At 35.6% G+C, this 22,524-nt stretch overlaps 2 protein-coding genes across 5 annotated transcripts in view; both read right to left on the bottom strand.

The window, feature by feature from the left end:
* The window catches only part of LOC310637678 (uncharacterized protein), a gene marked incomplete at its 5' end in the record, with an annotated part of 4,944 nt that extends 77 nt beyond the window's left edge, over positions 1–4,867 (bottom strand). Inside the window, 3 exons of the mRNA XM_083358180.1 lie at positions 1–503; positions 561–1,238; positions 4,842–4,867. The exon at positions 1–503 is cut by the window's left edge and continues 77 nt beyond it. Coding sequence (XP_083214306.1) covers positions 209–503; positions 561–1,238; positions 4,842–4,867 — 999 coding nt within the window. The 3' untranslated portion in view covers positions 1–208. The remainder of the gene's footprint in view (positions 504–560; positions 1,239–4,841) is intronic.
* The window catches only part of JPH1 (junctophilin 1), a 67,718-nt gene that overhangs the window by 43,035 nt on the left and 2,159 nt on the right, over positions 1–22,524 (bottom strand). For all 4 annotated transcript variants that reach the window (XM_083360787.1, XM_083360788.1, XM_083360786.1 and 1 more), the window contains exon 2: positions 19,250–20,006. In XM_083360787.1, coding sequence (XP_083216913.1) covers positions 19,250–20,006 — 757 coding nt within the window. The remainder of the gene's footprint in view (positions 1–19,249; positions 20,007–22,524) is intronic.

Genomic DNA, 22,524 nt, shown 5'->3' on the forward strand with positions numbered 1-22,524 from the left:
GTGTGTGTGTGTGTGTGGTGTGTTATCTCGAACCAGATGGGATGGCAAAGTCAAATGCAAATGGGGATCTTGCAGATCTTGCCCTGCCTTTCCCCCCACGGTTACCTTCTGTTCTTGATGAGCTCACGAGTGCTCAAGGACAAAATAGGGCAGGGCAGAGCCGGCAGTTAAAAATAGGATGCAGATAAAAGGAAAGGTAAGGAGGGGTTCAGGTTGCGAGGAGAGCCTTAGTGTAACTCCTGTTTGGGCTGACTGGGTTGCCTCCGATGGGCTCTGACAGTGGAACAGAATGGAATAGAAAATATGGAATGGATTGGAACAGAACGTAGAACAGAACAGAACAGAACAGAACAGAACAGAACAGAACAGAATAGAATAGAAATATAGAAAGTGAATAGAATAGAATAGAATAGAATAGAATAGAATAGAATAGAAATATAGAAAGTGAATAGAATAGAATAGAATAGAATAAAATAGAATAGAATAGAATAGAGAATGGTAATAAGAATAGAATAGAATAGAATAGAATAGAATAGAAATATAGAAAGTGAATAGAATAGAATAGAATAGAATAGAATAGAATAGAAATATAGAAAGTGAATGGAATAGAATAGAATAGAATAGAAATATAGAAAGTGAATAGAATAGAATAGAATAGAAATATAGAAAGTGAATAGAATAGAATAGAATAGAATAGAAATATAGAAAGTGAATGGAATAGAATAGAATAGAAATATAGAAAGTGAATAGAATAGAATAGAATAGAATAGAATAGAATAGAATAGAAAATGGTAATAAGAATAGAATAGAATAGAATAGAAATATAGAAAGTGAATAGAATAGAATAGAATAGAATAGAATAGAATAGAATAGAATAGAATAGAATAGAATAGAGAATGGTAATAAGAATAGAATAGAATAGAATAGAAATATAGAAAGTGAATAGAATAGAATAGAATAGAATAGAATAGAATAGAATAGAATAGAATAGAGAATGGTAATAAGAATAGAATAGAATAGAAATATAGAAAGTGAATAGAATAGAATAGAATAGAATAGAATAGAATAGAATAGAATAGAATAGAATAGAATAGAGAATGGTAATAAGAATAGAATAGAAATATAGAAAGTGAATAGAATAGAATAGAATAGAATAGAATAGAATAGAAATATAGAAAGTGAATGGAATAGAATAGAATAGAATAGAATAGAATAGAATAGAATAGAATAGAATAGAGCTGGAAGGGACCTTGGAGGTCTTCTAGTCCAGCCCCTTGCTCAAGCAGGAGGACCTATACCAGTGGTGGTGAACCTATGGCACGCCTGCCAGAGGTGGCACTCAGAGCCCTCTCTGTTGGCACTTGCGCCACCACCGCTGCCAGCAGCAGGTCCTTGTTGGTTGGTGGACTGGAAGAAAAGGGAGGGGGAAGCATTTTACATGCGTGCATGCGCGCACGGGGCCACGAGCAGGCACATGCTGCAAAGGGGGCGGGGCTAGTGCCTGCGTGATACTCACTAGCCCAGCCCCGTTCTCACGTGATGCGGTGCCTTGTATCTGCACCCTGCGGCACGGCGGTTGGCGTTTTTGTGCCTTGCGGTACGGTGGCCCATTTTTTGCTCCCCCTTTTTTTTTGTGCCAGAGACGGCACTCAGAGGCGCCTCCCTGTCCCCTCCCCCGAGGGCACCAGAATGCCGATGCTGCCTTGGCACTTTGTGATAAACAAGTGGGTTTTGGCTTGCGGTTTGGGCACTCGGTCTCTAAAAGTTTCGCCACCACTGACCGATACCATCTCAGACAGGTGAATGTCCAGTCTCTTCTTAAAAACCTCCAGTGATGGAGCACTCTTGATTTCTGGTGGCAAGCTGTTCCACTGGGCAGCTGAGAGAAAGGGGCGGCAGAAGCTGCATCCCCTGAAAGAAGTCTTCACCGAGAAAATGGGCGCTGAGACGCCTCATTCTCTCGCTCAGCGGAGACTTCTTTCGCGAGATCCAGCCTCTGCCGTGCTGCACCGAGAGAACAGCAAGCCGCCCCATTCTCTCGGCGGAGCACTCCACCGCCCCATTCTCTCGGCGGCTTGCCACCCCGTTCTCTCATCTCAGCAGGGGGATCCAGCCTCCAGCTGCTGCATTTCCCAGCCTCGGCTTATACTCGAGTCAATAACTTTTTCCAGTTTTTGGGGGTAAAATTGGGGGTCTCGGCTTATACTCGAGTCGGCTTATACTCAAGTATATACGGTACTCAACAGCTTGATAATTTTAATATAACTGTATCATACAACTTCCAAGACTTAATATTTTTCACATTCATCTTTAAAATAATTTTTTTTCTTCTTGAGTCTGTTGTCCTTAATCAGTACATACTGTTTTAGCATAACTTTTATTAAATATTTTAATTACAGCAGTAAAAGCAAACACAAATGAAAGTCAGAAAATAGAATGAATAAAAAGTGCAAAAGAAAAAAAATGTAAGATAAAAAAAATCTCTATTTTGTAATCCACATTTTTTATTATCCAGTATTTCTTTTTTTGTATTTCTGCATCCGATTTAATATATTACAGCCACAGTCTATCTACAGAAGCAAACAACAGTACTGACATTTCTGATATTATAGCTACTAATATCTAATATCTTTCTTCAAAATTCTCTTGTAGTATTTCTAATGTTGTAGCACTTGGTATCATTTTTTCCCCTTTTCCATTTGGAATCGTTAGTCCACTCTAATGTCCAATATTTTGATAATCATAAAGTCTCAAATTACTATTTTAATTCAAGACAGACAAAATATTCTGGTTCCCACAAAATATTATTTATTTTATTTAATTATTTCCAAATTCTTGTAATAAAAGTCAATATTCTGAATTTAGTTGGACCCTTAATCCATTTTTAACTTTCTTAGGTTAAAATCTTATTTAGCTTTTGCTATTTATTTCCAATTCTTTAACCTATTAAATTTATAGTTAATTTTTATTTTGTTCAAAAGGAATGGTAAACTTACCATGTGGCTTTTCTAACATGTTGTTCTATGGATCTCTAATAGATTTAAAATAGTAAATACACAACTTTTGAGTGTTATTACAAAGTGAGTACTAGGTGGCAAATACATAAAATGAAAGTACTTTTAACTAACTTCCAAGATTTAACATACTTTACATTTAAAATTACAGAGGCCCATTGCTTACAGGCAACCATCCCTTCTCCCCCTGCTGCCGCCCACGCTGGTCCACACAGTCGGAAAGGCTGTTGACCACCACTTTATGTAACTAATCAAAAAATAGTAAAAATGTTATGGCTAAATTTGTTAAACAAGATCAATATTAAGAGGCTTCTAAATATGTTTTATGATTATATATACAACTTAGGTTCTGGCTTCATTTTGGAAACTATGACTATTCACAAATTATTAATAAGCATCCCCTTTACAAATATTCATAGATTATATGTCAGAACAACTCAAATTAAGCATTTCAGTGCGATGTTGAAAACTGATCGCATACGTTCAGAAAAAGATGTTAAGTAATACCCACAGAATCAATACTCTCATTGTAATTGTGCACATTTTGAATAAAGAAACCTTTCATAAGCTTTCTTTTTTTTTGTGCTGCCATTAGCAGAATGGCAATGTTTACAACATCCTGCTATAGGAGAACAGAAAACTAGTTTGTAGTACTGGTATTTTAAGGTCAGGTTTTCTTTAAAAAAGCAATGCTTATGCCTGTCTCAATTATTTGTATTCTAAAGTTTTCACATCTGAGAAATTCAAAGACATTATTCAACATTTCTCTATCTAATATTGTTCACAGTTAAAGTTCTACATAGAAGTATATATGCAATCTGTACTCTTAAACTTGCCAATTTTAACCTCAATAAGTGTTGGAATGTTTATTGCTGTGAAAATAAAATAATCAGCAAAGCAATCAGAATATATGATTGCAAAATGTTATTTAAGGTAAGCTTTGTACATTCTTGTGAAAAGATGGTCAAGGCAGCTAATGAAACCAAAGAGATGTCAATCTAAAAATCCAGGCTTCAAAATTACACAGAGAAACACTCCTAAACTGTAAATTATAAAGCTACAATATTTTCTAAATATATTAGAAAATAACATGTGCCCTGGAAAGACACTATATTGGGGGGGTGGGGGAAGCCGAAACCCAGTGGAAACTAGTGGAATTTGACATTAGTTTGTGAATAGTTACAAGATTAAAAGATTAAAACTGAGATTGTGGAATGTTGTTTTGATCTAAAATGAAATTTCGAAGTTCAGAGAGGGAAGCTATACCATTCAAGAAGTTATCATTGTCTTGCCAGGTACTTTTTAAAAAGAAGTCACTATCAAGATGCAAGGTTTGAATGTGTTTCCCATAGGTATCTTTCCAACTTATCTCTTCTGCTCAGCCAACAACTGAGCACATATTTGGGGTAGGGCAAATAAACAGGAATATGGAACGCATTCTCATAGCTAAGTACATTTGGCTCCAATATGTATCTTTAAACAAATAGGGCAACACCTCTTATTCTCTGGACCTTTATTGGTTTGCTATTCTGAACTGTAAGTCACACTCCATGTTCATTTCAAGAAGAAAGGTAGGATATAAGCCTAAATGTAAATAAATATGAAAGACACGGCTCCAAGCAATATTTCTAAAAAGGGTGCTTATTAATAGTTGATGAATAGTTATAGTTTCTAAAGTGGAGTCAGAACATAAGCTATGTACATAATCTTAGCTTTTTTACCATTTCTTTTTTATCTGTTAAATAAAACTGGTATATCCTCTCAGAATTGTAGTATGTAAACACATTACATCTTGGGTGGACTATTTTTATTTATTTATTTATTTACCTTTCTGGCCCATGGGATCTCCCCATTCAATCTACTGATTAAGCCTCCAAGCAGAGAAAACAACTGCTTGAGAATCACTGTAAGTGGGAAGAAGCTACATTTACTGACATCATGTACTAACTAACTTTTGGAAAAAGATTTCTCCCTCCTGTCCATGTGTCAGTGAATAAGTATATGATTCATGTGACAAATTATACTGCCTTAAATAATTACCTCTGAAATAATTACTTTTATTTATTCTTTGACCTGCCTTTATTGTTTTATACATAACTCAAGCCACTGAACAAAAGTAGTTTTCCTTCCACTTCCTATTCCCCCCCCCCACAATAACCCTGTGGGGTGTTTTGGGTTGAGAGAGCGTGAATGGTCCAAAGTCACATCCCAGCTGGCTTTCATGCCTAAAGCAGGTCTAGAATCCTAGTCCCCTGCTGGGGCTGTAACCATTAGACCAAAGTGATCTATCAAGAATATTCTAATTTCAGCATAGACTGAACTGCCTCACTTACTTGTGAAATATTGATTTTTAACAGGGGAAAGACCAGTTATTTAGTCATCATAAAAAAAGAACATTCACCTTGTCAGTTGAGACCATATAATAAAACTGTGATGGTATACAACCATTTACAACAAAAATGTTCTTGACTATTGAACAAAGACATTCTTACAAAGATTGCCAGTATTTTCAGTACAAGCCACGGACTACAGCATCAGATTCCTAGGAATGAAGTAACAGCATCAGATGGCCCTGTGTGAGATTTCCTTTGTATTACAGTGGTGGGTACAATGAATAAGAGAACTCTGTGTATTCTGATTTAATCATTACTGAGAATTTTACTGTTAAAATATGTGCTCTAGTTATTTCATGGCATCTGCAGGATAAACATACACAGGGAATTCCTATAGGTTTTTCAGTCTGGCAACAAGATTTGTTTGTTGAAAAAGAAACTTTTAAAACTGAATTTACAATTGAATAAAAACAAAATAAAACCATTTTAATTGGACAAAAAAAATCCTACAAGATTATTGTATTTTTAAAATGCGGCATTTTTTGCTTATTTTAAAAATGCAAAGTACGTTTTAGGTATAGCAAGCAATATTCTTAACATGGTACTCTGATAAATATTTAGCCAGCAAAAATGTTGGGTTATTGTTATCAATTAATACCTTATATTCCTGTCACAGGCTGATAGGGAAATGAATGAAATCGACTGTTTAATAAGACTTCTCTATGACCCACAGCCAGTAAACTTTTTCAATGCTGGGAAAACAAACAAACCACAGGTTCTGTTTAAGTTTCAGTTTATAAACACATTAAGAAAAACAAAAAAACCTTCAATTGGTAGGACAAAGACTGAAAATGTGCTTGATCTTTTGACTAAAAAAAGCGCAAATTATGGCTTTTCACTTCAATCATCATTGAAATGCATAAATTCAAGGTTTCTGAAACACCTAATCCTGGGTTTTCTTATTTCTTTTTTTTTAAAAAAATCCTTTAATTGCTTTACTTTCGTAGTTTGAATTTAGTAAAAGTTGGAACATTATTTTCCTTCTCTTCCTAAATTAGGAATTATAATCATGCAGCAAATTACTTTCTAGGAAAAAAAATGCAGAAAAACCCCAAGGAAAATTAATCTTATAATAAAAATGGCCCAGTTCTTTTATCAAAGGAATTTCTAAGTTCTACACTGGAACAAATGTAAATTTACAAATGCATGTGAAATGTGATGTGTTTATTTTTCACACACATCAGAACTTTATTTGGCACTCATTTCCTCATTTATCCACAGGGAATTTACCAACTCTGCGTAAAAAAGAGAAATACCATTATAAGAGAGAAAAAGAGAAAACCCATGGTAAAACAGTGAAGCAATGTTTCTATTTTTATTTAATTTTACTTATATGTAGGCCCGATAACAGATTTTGAATATACTTTTTTGTAACTACTTATATTTTGCCTTCTTAATTTTTTTATTATTTCCCTAAAGCAATAAATGCTTATAAATTATGGTAATACAATAAAATGTAAACAAATCATAATCAAAAGAGTAAAAAGCAAGGTACAATAATGACTAAATACCATTATTGTCTACACACATTTATGTACAATTAGCTTTTTCTAACACAGCACAATTTCTCTTGTAATAAACCAGGATGTTAAGTATATGTCAAATGAGAACATCCCATTGCTAATTCTGTTTAATCTACACATCAAAATCAATGTAACTGCTAATGTTAAAATAGTTGAAATACTCATTTCCTTTTTCTGAAAACAGGCCCCAAAAGGAATGAAATCAAAGTAGACCTAGAAAATGATAGAAATGTACAGTATTTAGAGTAAGTGTTGTCACAAAGTGTTGTACCTATATATACCTACATTGTTTCCAAAGAATCCTTGGTGCTCTCTGAGTTTGGCTATTTGCTTGCATTTATTTCATGTTCTTTTCTCCTTGGTTCCTTGATTAGGCTGTTTACTGCTTGTTTGTTTGTCTAGTTTTAATACAGATGTTAATCCCTTCTTATGTGGGTACCGATTACTGGTAAAGAGATATTCTGACCTTTTTGTTTCCTTTTTAACTTTTTAATTGACTCTTGAATGGTTTGTAAATATTGTTTATCTCTATGTGCCTGCTGACAACAAGCTTCTGTAAATAAATACAGACCAAACACTATTCCCTTCTAGCACTGAAGATACCATCTGGTTGGATAATAAAATGTCTGCAAAAAATCAAGCTCAGAGAACACTAAGGACTCCAGTGTTCAACTCTGAGCTACATATATTCCCTCTGCTATTGATACTTTATTGTTTCATATTGCTTCAATTCCTGAATCAGCAGAAGGAGTTTATGAAATCAAGGTGAAAGTTCTTCATGGTAAATTCATTCAGAGACAATTCTTCAGGAGGTGCATTTGGCCTGAAAGTTTAAAAAATATTTAAAATTATATCTTTTTTGTCCTTTAATTGTTAAATGATTTAGGGTTTATTTTTTAAATTACCTTTAATCTGTACTTTAAATTTTTAAAATTCTTCTTATGTTTTAATTTTTGTTAGCCATCATGAGTGCTTAGGATAGGAAGATGGGGTTATCAAATCAAATCCATGGATCTGAACATAGTTCAGATTGGGTTATAAGCCAACTGGGTGTGGGGACTGCCAATCAAAGCATGGCAAGGCAGGGGACCTCCTTTCAGTCTGTACTCCAGAGTGAAGAAAGAATTGAGGAGAGATGGTTTTGTGAAAACAGACAAGAGTTCAGAATTCCAAGCTAGGAAAATGGGAAATAAGTTGTCAATATATTTAGAGGTAGGAACAGAAGTACTGGCAGAATATACAGTAGTTAAATCCACAGTATCAATAGTATCAATTTTAAGTTATTTCATAACAATTAATTCACCTCTTAACTTTAAATAGGGATTGTGACATCCAGTGCTTTTTTTGTAAAAGAAAAAGGCGCCGGAACTCACACCTGTCATACAACCTGCCTTGCCTACCCTACAAGGTTCCATCCAAAAAAGGTGCTGGAACTCCGTTCTGAGCGTTCTATGAGAAAAAAAGCCCTGGTGACATCCAATATCTTCCCTGTGTTCTACCTGGTTATGGCATTCAGAGATTCTGCATCTTAAAGGATGGTTTACAAAAATTCAGAAAGCTTCTGACTAGAATCTAAATAATTCTTGGATAACCAAAATATTGCCATATTGAATAATTGTTTTCATCACTTCACCATGAAATCCATGCATATTTAACTCTTTTTACTGCAGTGCTGAATTTCATTTATAAGTGAGTCACCACACATTAATCACATGGAAAACTTTGATATAATGTAATATTAAACTCCCAGAAGGTTGAATAAAGTGTAGAGTAATATGCTAATTAACTCCCTGTTTATGAGTGAAAAGCTGTCTTTCGTTTGATTATTTAAATTTGATCATACCTGCATAAAAGTAATCTGTGTGACTCAAAAGCAGCAAGGACTTGCCATTAAATGCTGCAATATGTTCCTATTTATGGTTCCATGCAGTTACATTTCTTCTTAAAACAATCCATTCCATTCCTTCTTCAATCTTTGTACCTTCTTCAAACAAATAATATGTGACTTCAATCCTTTTGTGATTGTGGATCCTACGAAGAGACCCAGCACTTTTAAAGACTTACAGATACATATTAATATGTGTTCAACTTTGTTCTGCAGCATTTTTTGGAACTGAATTTCAGCTGCTGCAAATCCTTGCAAATATTTTGACACACCATGTTGTAGCTTTGGATGGAAGAGACACCAGAAAGAAAATAAACTTTTACACCACCAGAAGTGTTAATAAGTCACCAATATGCATATGGCTAACCCTCAAAATAATCCTGAAATTTCAAAATTTTTAAACTGACTTTCAGAGTGGAGATTAAGAACTGTTTAACACATGTAAGTATAATAATCCCATTATATCTCTGAAATCTATGTAATTGGAAAGCAAAAAGAAGGCAAATAATAAATATTGAGTTCTGTTTGAATAAAGATATTAATGGCAAAAACATTAAAAATCCTTAAACCATTAATAGTCTGTAAACTTTTTAAATCCCTGAAAGAACAGCAAGTGATATTTTCCTCTGCAGAAATCACTAATATAAATATATTCAGATAGCTATTATGTATATATTATGAACTGCTTCGTCTACCATGTATGGATTGTAAAATTCCACACAATAAAAAGATACAGAAAACTTATAAAAGTCCATTTATATTTTTGCTACCCAAATATTTGCCTAACAAGTAATTTGAAAACAAAGTGTGCCAAATTGCAAAGTGAACTTATTTGATTGTTCATCTGTCTTATTAATGACAAAATAATATCTATGACAACTATGAGATTGCCCAGGACACTGATTGTGGGACCAATTCTGGTACCAGTTATCTCATATTCCAACTCTTCTCTACTCATTCACTTTTCCTTCCCTGCTCATATGACTTTCTTTACTTCCTCCACCTGTCCCCTTCTTCCTTTTTTTGCCATTTTTTAAAAAAAATCACAAATCCTTATAATCACCAATTTTTCTGATTGTTACAAGATGTAGTCTTTCTGACTATACTAGAACCAAGAAAAAAAACAGGTGGAGAAGAGGCACTGCATTGGGAGGAAGACAATGCAGTGACTGGACTTGGCTTAGACTGGATCAGGGTTGGAAGGCATATTTGATGCTTCTAGTCACTCTTAATAAATGGTCTACTACATGCCCAACACCAGTATCACTAGAACTTGCCTGACCTCACAATGGCTGCTTAGATTAAATATGTTTATGCATGGGCCATTATGTTACACTATTGTACTTCCCTTATATTTGCTGAACACCAAGAGAGCAAGAAGGATCTACCAGCGTCACACCCTCAGTTCCTCCGCTGACATTAATATCATTTTCAGAAAGATATAGAGACCACTTTGATGCACAACAAGCTATTAATCAACAATAACACAGAAAACCATCAAAAGAGACGTGTAACTGTACAATTGGTTGGTGTCGCCAAGAAAACTTTGTTTTCCTGGATCATGGACTGCATTTCCTATGCGAAGGACTCCTGGCAAGGGATGGGCTGCACCTCACGAAAACAGGGAAAAATGTACCGTACTCAGAAGAAGACTGGCCCAACTCATCAGGAGGGCTTTAAACTAAAATTGAGGGGGGAGGGTGACCAATCTTCAGAATCTCTAGAACCTAAAACCAATCATAAATCCCAAGAAAAAAGAAAAACCCAAACAACAATCAGGAGATGCTGGATACATGGCCACAAACAGGCATACAAATCTTAAATGCTTATATACAAATGCTCCAAGCTTGGGGAACAAACAGGGCAAACTAGAAGCAATAGTACATGAGGGAGGGTATGACATAGAGTTGGCATTACAGAAACTTGGTGGGACAAAACCCATGAATGGACTGGACTGATGGATGGATACAAATTGTTCAAAAGAAACAGGTCTACAAAAAGAGGAGGGGGAGTTGCACTATATGTAAGAGAACACTACATATCTACAGAAATGCACATGATCCAAGATAAAATCTCTCCAGAATGTATATGGGTCAATATAAAAGAGAAAAAAGTAACATTACCATAGGTGTATATTTACCCAACCAATCAGAAGAAATAGATGAACTCTTTGTCAACCAGCTAACAAATAAGAGCCTTGGTGGAGCAGTGGGCTAATGCCTCCTTAAGTAACACCAGCTGCCTGCAATTAGTGCAGGTTCGAGTCCCACCAGGCTCAAGGTTGACTCAGCCTTCCATCCTTCCCAGGTAGGTAAAATGAGGACCCAGATTGTTGGGGGCAATAAGCTGACTTTGTAATAATGCCGCTTGGGGTGTGTGTGAAAGCCCTAATAAGCAGGCATATACATAGAATGAAGGCTACTGCTAAGCTTGTAAGCCGCCCTGAGTCTTCGGAGAAGGGCGGGATATAAATGGAATTAAAATAAAATAAATAAAATAAATGTATGTAGGAAGCATACCACAATAGTAATGGGAGACTACAACTATCCAGATATCAACTGGGAGACAAACTCTGCAGCGAGCAGGAGATCAAACAGATTCCTAACCAATCTAGCCAACAACTTTCTCATCCAAAAGGTAGAGGAGGGAACTAGACATAAAGCCATACCGGACTTAATTCTAACTAACAGAGAAGAAATGATAGAGGGAGTTGAAGTTGCCGGAAACTTGGGCAAAAGTGACCATGTCATACTGAAATTTAGTATAACGCAAACACTAGCAACAGAAAACAATCCAACCAGTGTCTTGAACTTCAAAAGAGCTGACTTTAACAAACTCAGAGAGAACCTAGGAAAGATCCCATAGATGAAAATCCTAAAGCGGAAAACAACCCAAGAAGTGTGGGAAACTCTCAAAAATGTGATCATAAAAGCCCTTACAGCACAACACCACTGAAAAAGAAAAACAAGAAATTTAAGAAGAAACAAGCATGACTGCACAAAGATCTCTCTGACAAACTGAAAAAGGACAAATACAAAAAATGGAAAGAGAGGCACATAACTAAGGCTGATTATCAGCAGACAGCCAGAACATGTAAAGATGAAGTCAGGAAAGCAAAGGCTCAGAATGAACAAAGACTTGCAACAGAAAATATGGATAATAAAAAAAATTCTTCCAACATATTAACAACAAGAAAAAAGTCAAGGAAACTGTAGATCACCTAAAGTGAGAAGATAGCAAGGAAATAACAGGCAACAGGGAGAAAGCAGAGCTGCTTAACTCATACTTTACATCAATCTTCACACAAAAAGAAACCATAGCCCAACATACCCAAAAAAACCTGCAAAAGACAAATTAGAAACAAAAATTAAAACAAGCAAGAAGATAAGAGAACACCTATCCAACCTTGACGAATATAAATCACCGGCGCCTGACAGATTACATCCCAGAGTTCTAAAGGAGTCGGCAGATGTTATCTCAGAACCACTGCACCACATCTTTCAAAAAATCCTGGAGCACAGGGGAAGTACCTGAGGATTGGAAAAGGGCTGATGTGCTTCCCATCTTCAAGAAAGGGGGAAAAATGGATCCAGGAAACTACAGACCAATCAGTTTAACATCAATACCTGGGAAGATCCTGGAAAAGATAATCAAAAAACAGATATGCGAAGAACTAGAAGCAAACAAAGTTATAACTAGTAGCCAGCACAGGTTTGTTAAAAACAGATCATGCCAAACCAATCTTATTTCATTTGACTAACTAATAGACCAGCAAAATATTGTGGACATAGTATACTTAGACCAGTAAGACATTTGATAAAATAGGCCACAACCTACTCCTTGATAAGCTAGAAAAAGGTGGAATAGACAACATCACCATAAGATGGATTTGTAGCTGGCTGGCAAACCATACTCAACGAGTAGTCCTCAATGACACTACATCCACGTGGAGAGAAGTAAGCAGTGGGGTACTACAAGGTTCCTTCTTAGGCCCAGTACTCTTCAATATATTCATCAGTGACTTAGATGAGGGAATTGAAGGGGAACTCATCAAATTTGCACATGACACCAAACTGGCAGGAGTAGCCAACACCCCATACGACCAACTAAGGATCCAAAAAGATCTTGACAAACTTGAACAATGGGCCTTATCCAACAAAATGAGTTTTAATGTGGAGAAAAGCAAAGTTTTACATTTAGGCAAGAAAAATAAAAGATACAAGTACATATTGGCAAGACCTGTGAGAGGGACCTTGGGGTCCTAGTGGACGATCACTTAACCATGAACCAAAAGTGTGTAGCAGCAACCAAAAAAGCTAATACAATCCTGGGTTGTATAAACAGAGGCATAGAATTAAGATCACGCGAGGTATTACTACCGCTTTATAAACCCCTAGTAAGACCACACCTGGAATATTGCAGCCAATTTTGGTCAGCATATTACAAAAAAGATGTTGAGAGTATGGAAAAAATTCAGAGAAGAGCAACTAAGATGATCAAAGGCCTGGAGACTAAAACATACAAAGAACGGCTGCAGGATTTGGGCTTGGCTAGTCTAAAAAAAAAGAAGAAATAGGGGAGACATGATAGCAGTATTCCAGTATTTGAGGGGCCCCCCACAAAGAAGAGGGGGTCACATTATTCACCAAAGCACCGGAGGGCAGGACAAGAAACAATGATTGGAAACTGATCAAAGAGAGAAGCAACCTGGAATTAAGGAGAAACTTCCTGACAGTGAGGACAATTCACCAGTGGAACAGCTTGCTCCCAGAAATCGTGGGTGCTCCATCACTGGAGATTTTTAAAAGCAGTATTTTTTCTGATAAGTATTAAAAGAGATTAGGGACTTTCTTATTAGTGCATTAATGTACACTTTCTTATTCAGTGTTGTAGCCTTTGGGGTAATAAAATATAGCAATTGGCATGCCTCCCTTATGAGTTTTAATCTGAGTACTCTGTTCAAGAATATGAGATATTGTTAACTTGCATGTCCAATGCTTGCAAATAATACTCTTCTGATACTGTCTCTCTTGTCTACTACATATTCAGTGCTACAGCTGGAGGAGGATCTAACTTTGTGGAGACACACTAAAAAGGCTAATTAAGAAATGTATGTTTTTTACTAACAAGGACAGAAATGGCTGTGACTCATTTTATTTTTGTAAATGCTTCTTTAAAAGCATGGGCATCTTCACTTAAGCCAGTTATATGATCCATCGTAACTTCAATTTACTCTAAGTATTTCAGTGGTATAACATGCTAATAATAAAGTATAATAATATTGTACCACCTGACTTATATAGGAGGCATATAAAAATATTGTTTCCCTCTGTTCTCACAAAGCTAATTGCCATTGAATTTACGATCATGACTGGGTTTCCTCAGTCACGTCTTCTTTCTCTAGCCAGTATAAACATTAATCCTACTTTAACCCACATCCAAACATTGATATCTAGTCACACCATATAAGTTAGTCTGGTGTGTCTTTATCTACTGAAGCCAGATTATCAGTGAATGAGCGTGTTGTTCCCACCAGGCAAATGTGCATACGGTACTATCCAGCAAATACACAACTTGTTGGGAAGCTAGAGTGGGCCAAATTAAAGTGAAAAACTGGCAGACAAAATTTAAGAAACCCTTCCATACCTTTCCTTTTTTGCTTCATGTTTTATTTCAGATAAGCTTTTGTTTTAAGAAAGTCTGGGCTTGCTATCTATACACAGTAGCTCTTAGTGCAATTTAGGCACTATTAATATAGTGGCAGTAATTTAAGCAAGCACTTGCAGCATCCACTTTAAAGGCAGGCATGTGGGGGCTGATTTGTGTGGTAAGCAGATGTACACGAAGAGCTGACCACCCAAAATTCCTTGAGAAGAGGACTTGGCATGAAGTGTTGAAACCGACAAATGTCTTAGCAAATGGCCTCCATAACTAGCAGCTTCTGTACTGCTTAGTTATTAATTCATTGAGATCAGGACACAGAAGAAAAATGTTTCTTCCATACACAGTACAATCCACTTCTTTGCCTGTTGCTTCTTTCAACAGACAATTTCAAAGTGTGGCGCAGATCTGCTACATTTAAAAGTCACTGTCTATTTTTGATTCATTTTAAGTAAAAGCCCAAACCTTAAAGGATGTGACATTCCATTTTAGAATCTGCTCCCAAGCAAATTTCATCTTGTGTTTATTTTATTGTTCCTTTGATACTAGACAAAAGGCTGTGAAATTCTTATGTTGTTTTAATCTTTTTTTTAACTGTCACACTCCGGCCTCCGATTTAATTTCATATGGTCTCCTAATTAATTTTAGATCTACTCTTATAATTTTTGCTTTTTAATAGCTTTTTAAATTCACTGGTTGATTTACTTTTTTTTGTCTTTATATTCCAGATTAAGAATGATTCAAATTGACCTGGGAGTCAGAAAAAGGAGAGCTTATTCATGTATCTGCTTTAAGTTTGCCCATTTAAAAATCAAGTTTTTTATTTATTTATTTTTTATTTTTATTACATTTATATCCCGCCCTTCTCCGAAGACTCAGGGCGGCTTACAAGCTTAGCAGTAGCCTTCATTCTATGTATATATGCCTGCTTGTTAGGGCTTTCACACACACCCCCAAGCGGCATTATTACAAAGTCAGCTTATTGCCCCCAACAATCTGGGTCCTCATTTTACCTACCTCGGAAGGATGGAAGGCTGAGTCAACCTTGAGCCTGGTGGGATGCGAACCTGCACTAATTGCAGGCAGCTGGTGTTACTTAAGGAGGCATTAGCCCACTGCTCCACCAAGGCTCATTGGTTCAGAATCCAGTGGGGGAAAATGATTTCTATTTTACCCCCTCCTTATTTCTTATTTAAAATTATTTTAAAAACCCGAGATTCACAATGGGCAGACATAACAATGTTTAATCTGCATTGAGTTTAGTCATTTTTATCCATTCTATTTCTGTTTAACCTATTATATTTGCCTACATGTTGAGAATAATCCCTACACGCAGATTTTAAGAACGATATGGAAATGGTATATTGCAATCTTCTTCCAGAATGTATTGACTTCCCTGTCTAGGCAATCAAACTGGTTTTCTGACAGAGTCTAACATCCACATTCAAATAAGGCCAATCCTGCATATTTTCCTAGATCAACCAAAATGTTCCCATACTCTACTAAGCTTTTGTTGGTTCTCACACAGTAGCATCACAGTTTGTTAATACTTATTACTTCTTGCGATGTTTCTCAATATAGATAATCCTTGAGTTATGAGCCCAAAATTTATGTTGCTAAGTGAAACAGTGAGAAGTGAGTTTGCCCCATTTTACAACTTTTCTTGCCACAGTTGTTAAGTGAATCATTGTATTTGTTAAATTAGTAACATGGTTGTTAAGTGAATCTCGCTTCCCTATTGATTTTACTTGCCAGAAGTTTGCAAAAGCTGATCACATGAGCCCAGGACACTGCAACCGTCATAAATATGAACCAGTTGCCCAGTTTCTGAATTTTGATCATGTGACCATAAGGATGCTGTAATGGTTGTAAGTGTGAAAAACTGTCATAAGTCACTTTTCCCAGAGCCACTGCAATTTTGAATGGTCACTAAATGAACTGTTGTAAGTTGAGGATTATCTATTACTGTTCCTTAAAATGGAATTTCTTAGGATCTTTTCGTTTGGAAGGTAAGGAGGGGCATTTTCATTTCTGAGAGTCATAAAGATACAGGTTGGTTATCAGGAGTTGTAAGTGTTCATATACAGTACATCCCATCTCAGACATAACACTTCTTCACAGATATCTAATTCAGTTCCTTTCTTTCCAAGTCTACTGTAGAGTACTGCTATCCTGATGCCATTAATGGTGGGAAACCAGTAATATGATCTCCAACAGCCAAATGATCATGTAGTGCTTGATTTCATGCTATTAATGGCATCAAATTGACTGCCCTTCATCCAGCAACCAAATTCTCAAAGACTATTTGATCATATTGTTTAACTGGCCAACAGAAAGAAAGGAGCAGAGTGTCTCTAGGATCACATTTTTTGGTGGCTGAGGATCATATATAACGCATGAATTAAACTTACCTCCCTGATTACAAACTACCATTCATATGATGAAAACATACTTTTCAGAGGAAAACTACTCATTTCATTTTGACACCTTTTTGGTTGTTGTTTTTAAAGATGCCAGGAAGAATGATTGAAAAAGATTAGGCTTTGAACATAGTTCTAGGTTAAAAATGGTCCACCAAATTGCACACGAAACTGACTATCACATATCAACTGATAATTAAGAATATTTTAAAAATCAACAAAATAAGTGTGTTTTTTAAAAATACAAATTTCTAAATACAAGCCCATAGTGCACATACATTACTTTTGGTGAGGAAAAAAGAGTGCACAATTTATCTGCCATCTAATAAATATATGCCAAACATTTTAGGCTGGTTTATTTAATTAATTTTAACTTTATTTTATATATCAATTTATATGGCTGCCGATGCAATTCTGGGTGGCTAACAAGAATTAAAATACAATATAAATACATGGCTAAATTAACCAAATCAAGAAAAAACATTCCTAGCTGAGTAATACAAGGGGCTCCTGAACACACCATTCATCCATAGCACGGGCTTGATGCCGGCCTTCATGTCTGTGAAAACAGCAGACTTTAAGACTTCCCTGAGCAGATCAGGGGTAACCTCAAGCAGTGTAGTGTTCTAGAAGTCAGGCACAGCTATGAAAAGGAATGCTTCCTGGGCCCACTATGACAATCCCTAACCTGGAGTCTGTCTTTCCTGCTCAATGTAATGGCACAGGTAATAAAAACTGGATTAAGGCAATCTCTCAAATACCCTGATCCCACACCATACAGGTAATAACTAGCACCTTAAATTGCATCTGGAAGCAAACTTGAAGCCAGTGGAACTTATTAATGCAACAAAAGATGTAACACGGTCAAGGCGAAACACATTCAAAATCGCCAATGCTGTGCATTCTGGACCAACTGAAGCTTTTTGATGTTCTTCAAGGAAAGCCCCATGTAGAATGCATTACAGTAATCTACTCAAGAGATGACGGAAGCATGAGTAACTGAGTGAAGAGCTTTCTACTCCGGGAAAGGTACACAACATGAAACTGTGTGAAGGTCCTTCATCTATGCAATACTGTGCTAGCAAGTCATGTTACCAAACACTTCTTTATAAAATCAAGCTATTGTGCAACAGTATTTATAAAATCATGTACATTCAATCTCTAGATACAAATTTAAAGCTGATTTATTCATATTTACTTATACTTGTGCTAAATCCTGTTATTTAAATAGGAAGCTTCCTAACTCAAACCTGCTACATGTATAGTGAAGCAACACTTAAAAAGTATAACCTATGAAGTTTATTTAATCTAAATGTCAGGGGTAAGTTGCAGAAAATCATTTTACATAGGTACTATAAACATATCCTCACAATTTATACTGCAGAATGTTTTTTTTGCCAAGATTACAAGTGTCAATACTGATTTTCCTGAATTTTCTGTACAACTGCTCAAATAATTATTTTACATCTTAACAACAATTCACAGTTCCCTAAATTTATTTGAAAGGTTTATCTTCCCATTAATAGGTTTTTACATTCATGTTAACATAATGCAAAAGTTATCCTGCAAGAGAAGATATTGAGGAATAAACGTATTTACATTGACGTAGCAATTATTCAAAAACTGTGAATTGACTAATATGAGCTACCCGAAAATACCCAAGAGGCTTTAAATAAAAGACTAGGCCATTCCACTAAATTTTGAGGGGCCTAAGTGTGATTAAATCTGAATTTAAATCTTTGCATTTGCCTTTGTATCCTACTTTCAACACAATTATTGCCAAAGCTGCTAACAAAAATATCAGATTAAAAATAAATGTCATGCTTCACTTAAGCATCCAAGATGCTCACATGACAAATGACATGGTTGTCAAAAAAAATTGTATACTTTGATTTCAGCATAACCAGTACATCCCACATAATTCCTAAAAGCAGTTTAATTCACATCAATCTCCAGAATCCTTCAAAGAACACAGGCTAGGGAAGCTTAAGAGAATGCTCAAGAGAAAAAGCCTTTAATCAATTTAGCAGATACGCCCTTTATCTTCAGTGTCAATTGCAGGTTTAGTCAGAAAAAGAAATCATGCTAAGAACCAGTGCAGTGGAAAAATACACATGATTTAGTTTCTAAATAGATTTATGCATTCTAGAGTGTCAGCAATCAATGCTGTCAATATTGTGCAACCTCATTTCAGCATGATGGTACAGCTCAAACATTTTGACCCCCTTTCCTTCTTACTTTGATATCCAATTTGATTGAACCAAATAAGTTCCATGCAAAAAAAACATAAGCTATAATTCCTAGCTATCAAGATCTTTCTAGTCTATGTCATTAAAGCCAAGAATGAACCTACCTGGAGATTGCAATTTCCACTTTAGTTCTAGCCATGGCAGCTGCACGCTGGGCACCTTCAAGTGCTCGTTCCACCTTTTCTTTAGTTTTTGTGTTCCTTATTGGTATAAGCTGCTTCCTTATTCCCCGGACCAAAACATTGTTTTTATACTTTCCCTCTTCCTTTGTGCCATCTGGAAACATAGTACATCCATATCCATGTCTCTTATTGTTTAGCCACTCGCCTTCATATTTCATACCATTTGAACGCTCACTAATACCAAAGCCATTACGCTTATCATTCTTCCATTCACCCATATAGGTTTCTGTGGTGGTAGCATCAACATGGTCTTCTATTGGAGAATAATCACAGTCCATATCTCCAAAACTAATGGTAGAGTTGGCATCACTAGAACTAATCCTGCTCATGGCAGCATCACTCCTGACAGAGCTGCGTTTGCTAGAAATGGATGATTTTGATTCAGATTTTCTAAGTTTTATACTACCAAGAAGAGATCCTCTTCTGAACAGGCCTCCTTTTTTCTTACTACCAACACTATCGGGATCACTATGAAAATTCAACACAAACCCTCCTCTAGTTCCAGCAGGACTGTCTGCAGTGATATCATGTAGAACAGTGCCATTGCTCTGCTCGCTACGGAGTGAAGCTAGAGATGTCCGGAGGGGGGAACGGATCACAGTCGCCATGCCATAAGGAACACTTTGCCGCATACCATAGCCATGTCTCATCCCTCCTGTCCATTGTCCCTGGTATGTACCTTGTCAAAGAAAAATAATGAATGAAATAAATAAATATTTGAATTTTTTATTCAGATTTATTCATCATCAGTCCACAGGATTCAACTTTTGTATTTTTTAACACAAGTATTTTAAGACAGCCAGTGGTGGGATTCAAATATGTGAACAACCAGTTCTCTGTGTGGATGCCGCTTCTGGAAGTCCATTTTGGGCCTGGGCAACAGCTACCGGTTCTACCGAACTGGTGCAAACTGGCTGAATCCCACCACTGAAGACAGCACCTGTAGACAATCACAAGCATGAATCTATAGAAATAATTTTAAGGAATTCAAGCATATATTTTACCATCTGTATACTTTAAAAACACAGTAAATATGAAAGCAAGATTTTCCTCAACAGTGGCAATCTACAAAAGGATTTGAACTTTCATTCTATATAATAGACTTTTTTTAGTTTTCAGTTAATATTGACATTGTTGAAATGTCGTTCATTGTACTTTTTGATGAATGACTTAGACAAAGTTATTATCCCTAGGTAACTCTGAAAATAATAATTTATACTTTCTACTAAACATTTCCCACAGAATAATCTCATATTTAACAGCACACAACAATTAAAAACACTTATATAAAATACTTGGTAATTCAATACTGTAAATTATATTGCTATGTAAGATTTTGTATAAAGCAGTATATAAGTTTGTGAAGACTTAGTGCTCTCAAAAAGTCTACAATGCTGGGAAAGTTGGAAGGAAAAAGGAACTACTAGCAACAAAGCAGATGGACATGATTACAGTGGCAATGGATGTATCATTGGGAGACCTGAAGGAGCAGGTTGGGGACAGAGTGTTGTGGACAAAATATGTGTGGCCAATAAGAGTTAAAACCAAATTGATGGCATATAATCAATCAATCAATCAATCAATATTGCACTGGAAAATGGCCTTTTGAAAAGAACTTAGAAGCTCTAATTCTCTGCCCAGTTACTTGAAATAAGCTTTATGAAATATATTAACAATGTCTTAAAAAACTAGAGTATGGCTGTGAGATACGAAGATTCAAAAGATTTTTAAAAATCTTAAATATTTTAAAACATTGAAAGGAAAACTTATCAATTACAGGATATGCTGAATATGACTTAATTTGAAATTATGTTTACCACAAGGCACATAGCTATAACCACTGGGATCATGGCTGAAAAATATGTATATATTTATATTTTCTGGGTCTTCCAAATCAGAAGCATTGATCCTTGGATATGAATGAAATAAAAGAATGGGCTGCAATGACTCTCTACATGTGTACACATTACAAAAGTACCATCTGGATGGTTATGTACCAGCAAACCCTCAGCGAACTGAGCTGTTATGCTATAAATGGGTCTTTCATCTAAGTAAGAAGTTGCATAGCATTTGGTCATCACACAGTTCTGTACAGAGAGTGCCAAGACAGAATAAGATATGTTTAAAAATATGTTTTTTTTCTCTAAATAGATTTGGATATAAAGTATTGTGAATAATCTGCTAAGTACATATTTTGTACAGTATTTATGCAATATTAATTGCCCACACAAAAGATTCCTTTTTATTTACATATGTATTTTTATTTTGTCCTTCCTTAAATATGGGATATCTATGAGATTAATACTCATAATGCACAACATTAGTAAAATATCTTTAGGTTAGAATACATCCAGAATGGTTCTATAGCCTTCCATAAATGTTGTCACTGGAAATAAGCCAAACAAGAACTAGTGTTCAAAAGACACAAATAGAGGATGCCATTCTGAACAAGATGTACTCTCTCCTGAAGATGCTTGTTTGATATCCTTGCAATGTTCACTTTGAAGCCAGAAGAAATTGTAATATTAATGGCAAACATTTTTTCTTCTAGAATAATGTCATAGGCATTAGGACTGGATATCATCATGCTCAAGAATATTGTTTTTGTCATATACCTAATATAAAATAGATTATTTTAAAGTATTTTTACAATAGAAATATGCAAGATTCACTACAAGTAAGACTACACAGAAACATTTTACATCAACTATAGACATGCTAAAATTATCCTCAACTCTTAACAGGAGAAAATATATGACAATTTCTTATCTGGCCTTTTCATAACTTACATTAAATTTTAACAAAGAATTAATTCATGATTTCCCAGAGAATATCAAAGCACAATCCTATATCTAAATTCTATAGATGTAAATAAAGATGAGAATTGTAATCCTTTTCACTAATATTGTCTATGTCCTGCTGGATGAAAACTATCACGGGAAAGGGATTGATGCATTGTGTGTTCTGATCATGTTCTGTGCTCCTCCAGTCTTCCTACTATTTCAAATCTTCAGCAGGTTTAGGGCAAGTACAGTATTGAAAGTATGTACAACTTTTTGTGTTGTTAGCTTCTTCAGCCTATCCACCACTTAATGGTCATGACTGCTCCTTTTAAACCATAAAGAGACAAGGCTGAAGGTGTGATTTTTACCCTTCTATCTAGATATAGCCTTATCTCTGACCCTAGATGGGAAAAC

Source organism: Vipera ursinii, assembly GCF_947247035.1.
Source record: "Vipera ursinii genome assembly, chromosome: 3".
Lineage (NCBI taxonomy): Eukaryota > Metazoa > Chordata > Lepidosauria > Squamata > Viperidae > Vipera > Vipera ursinii.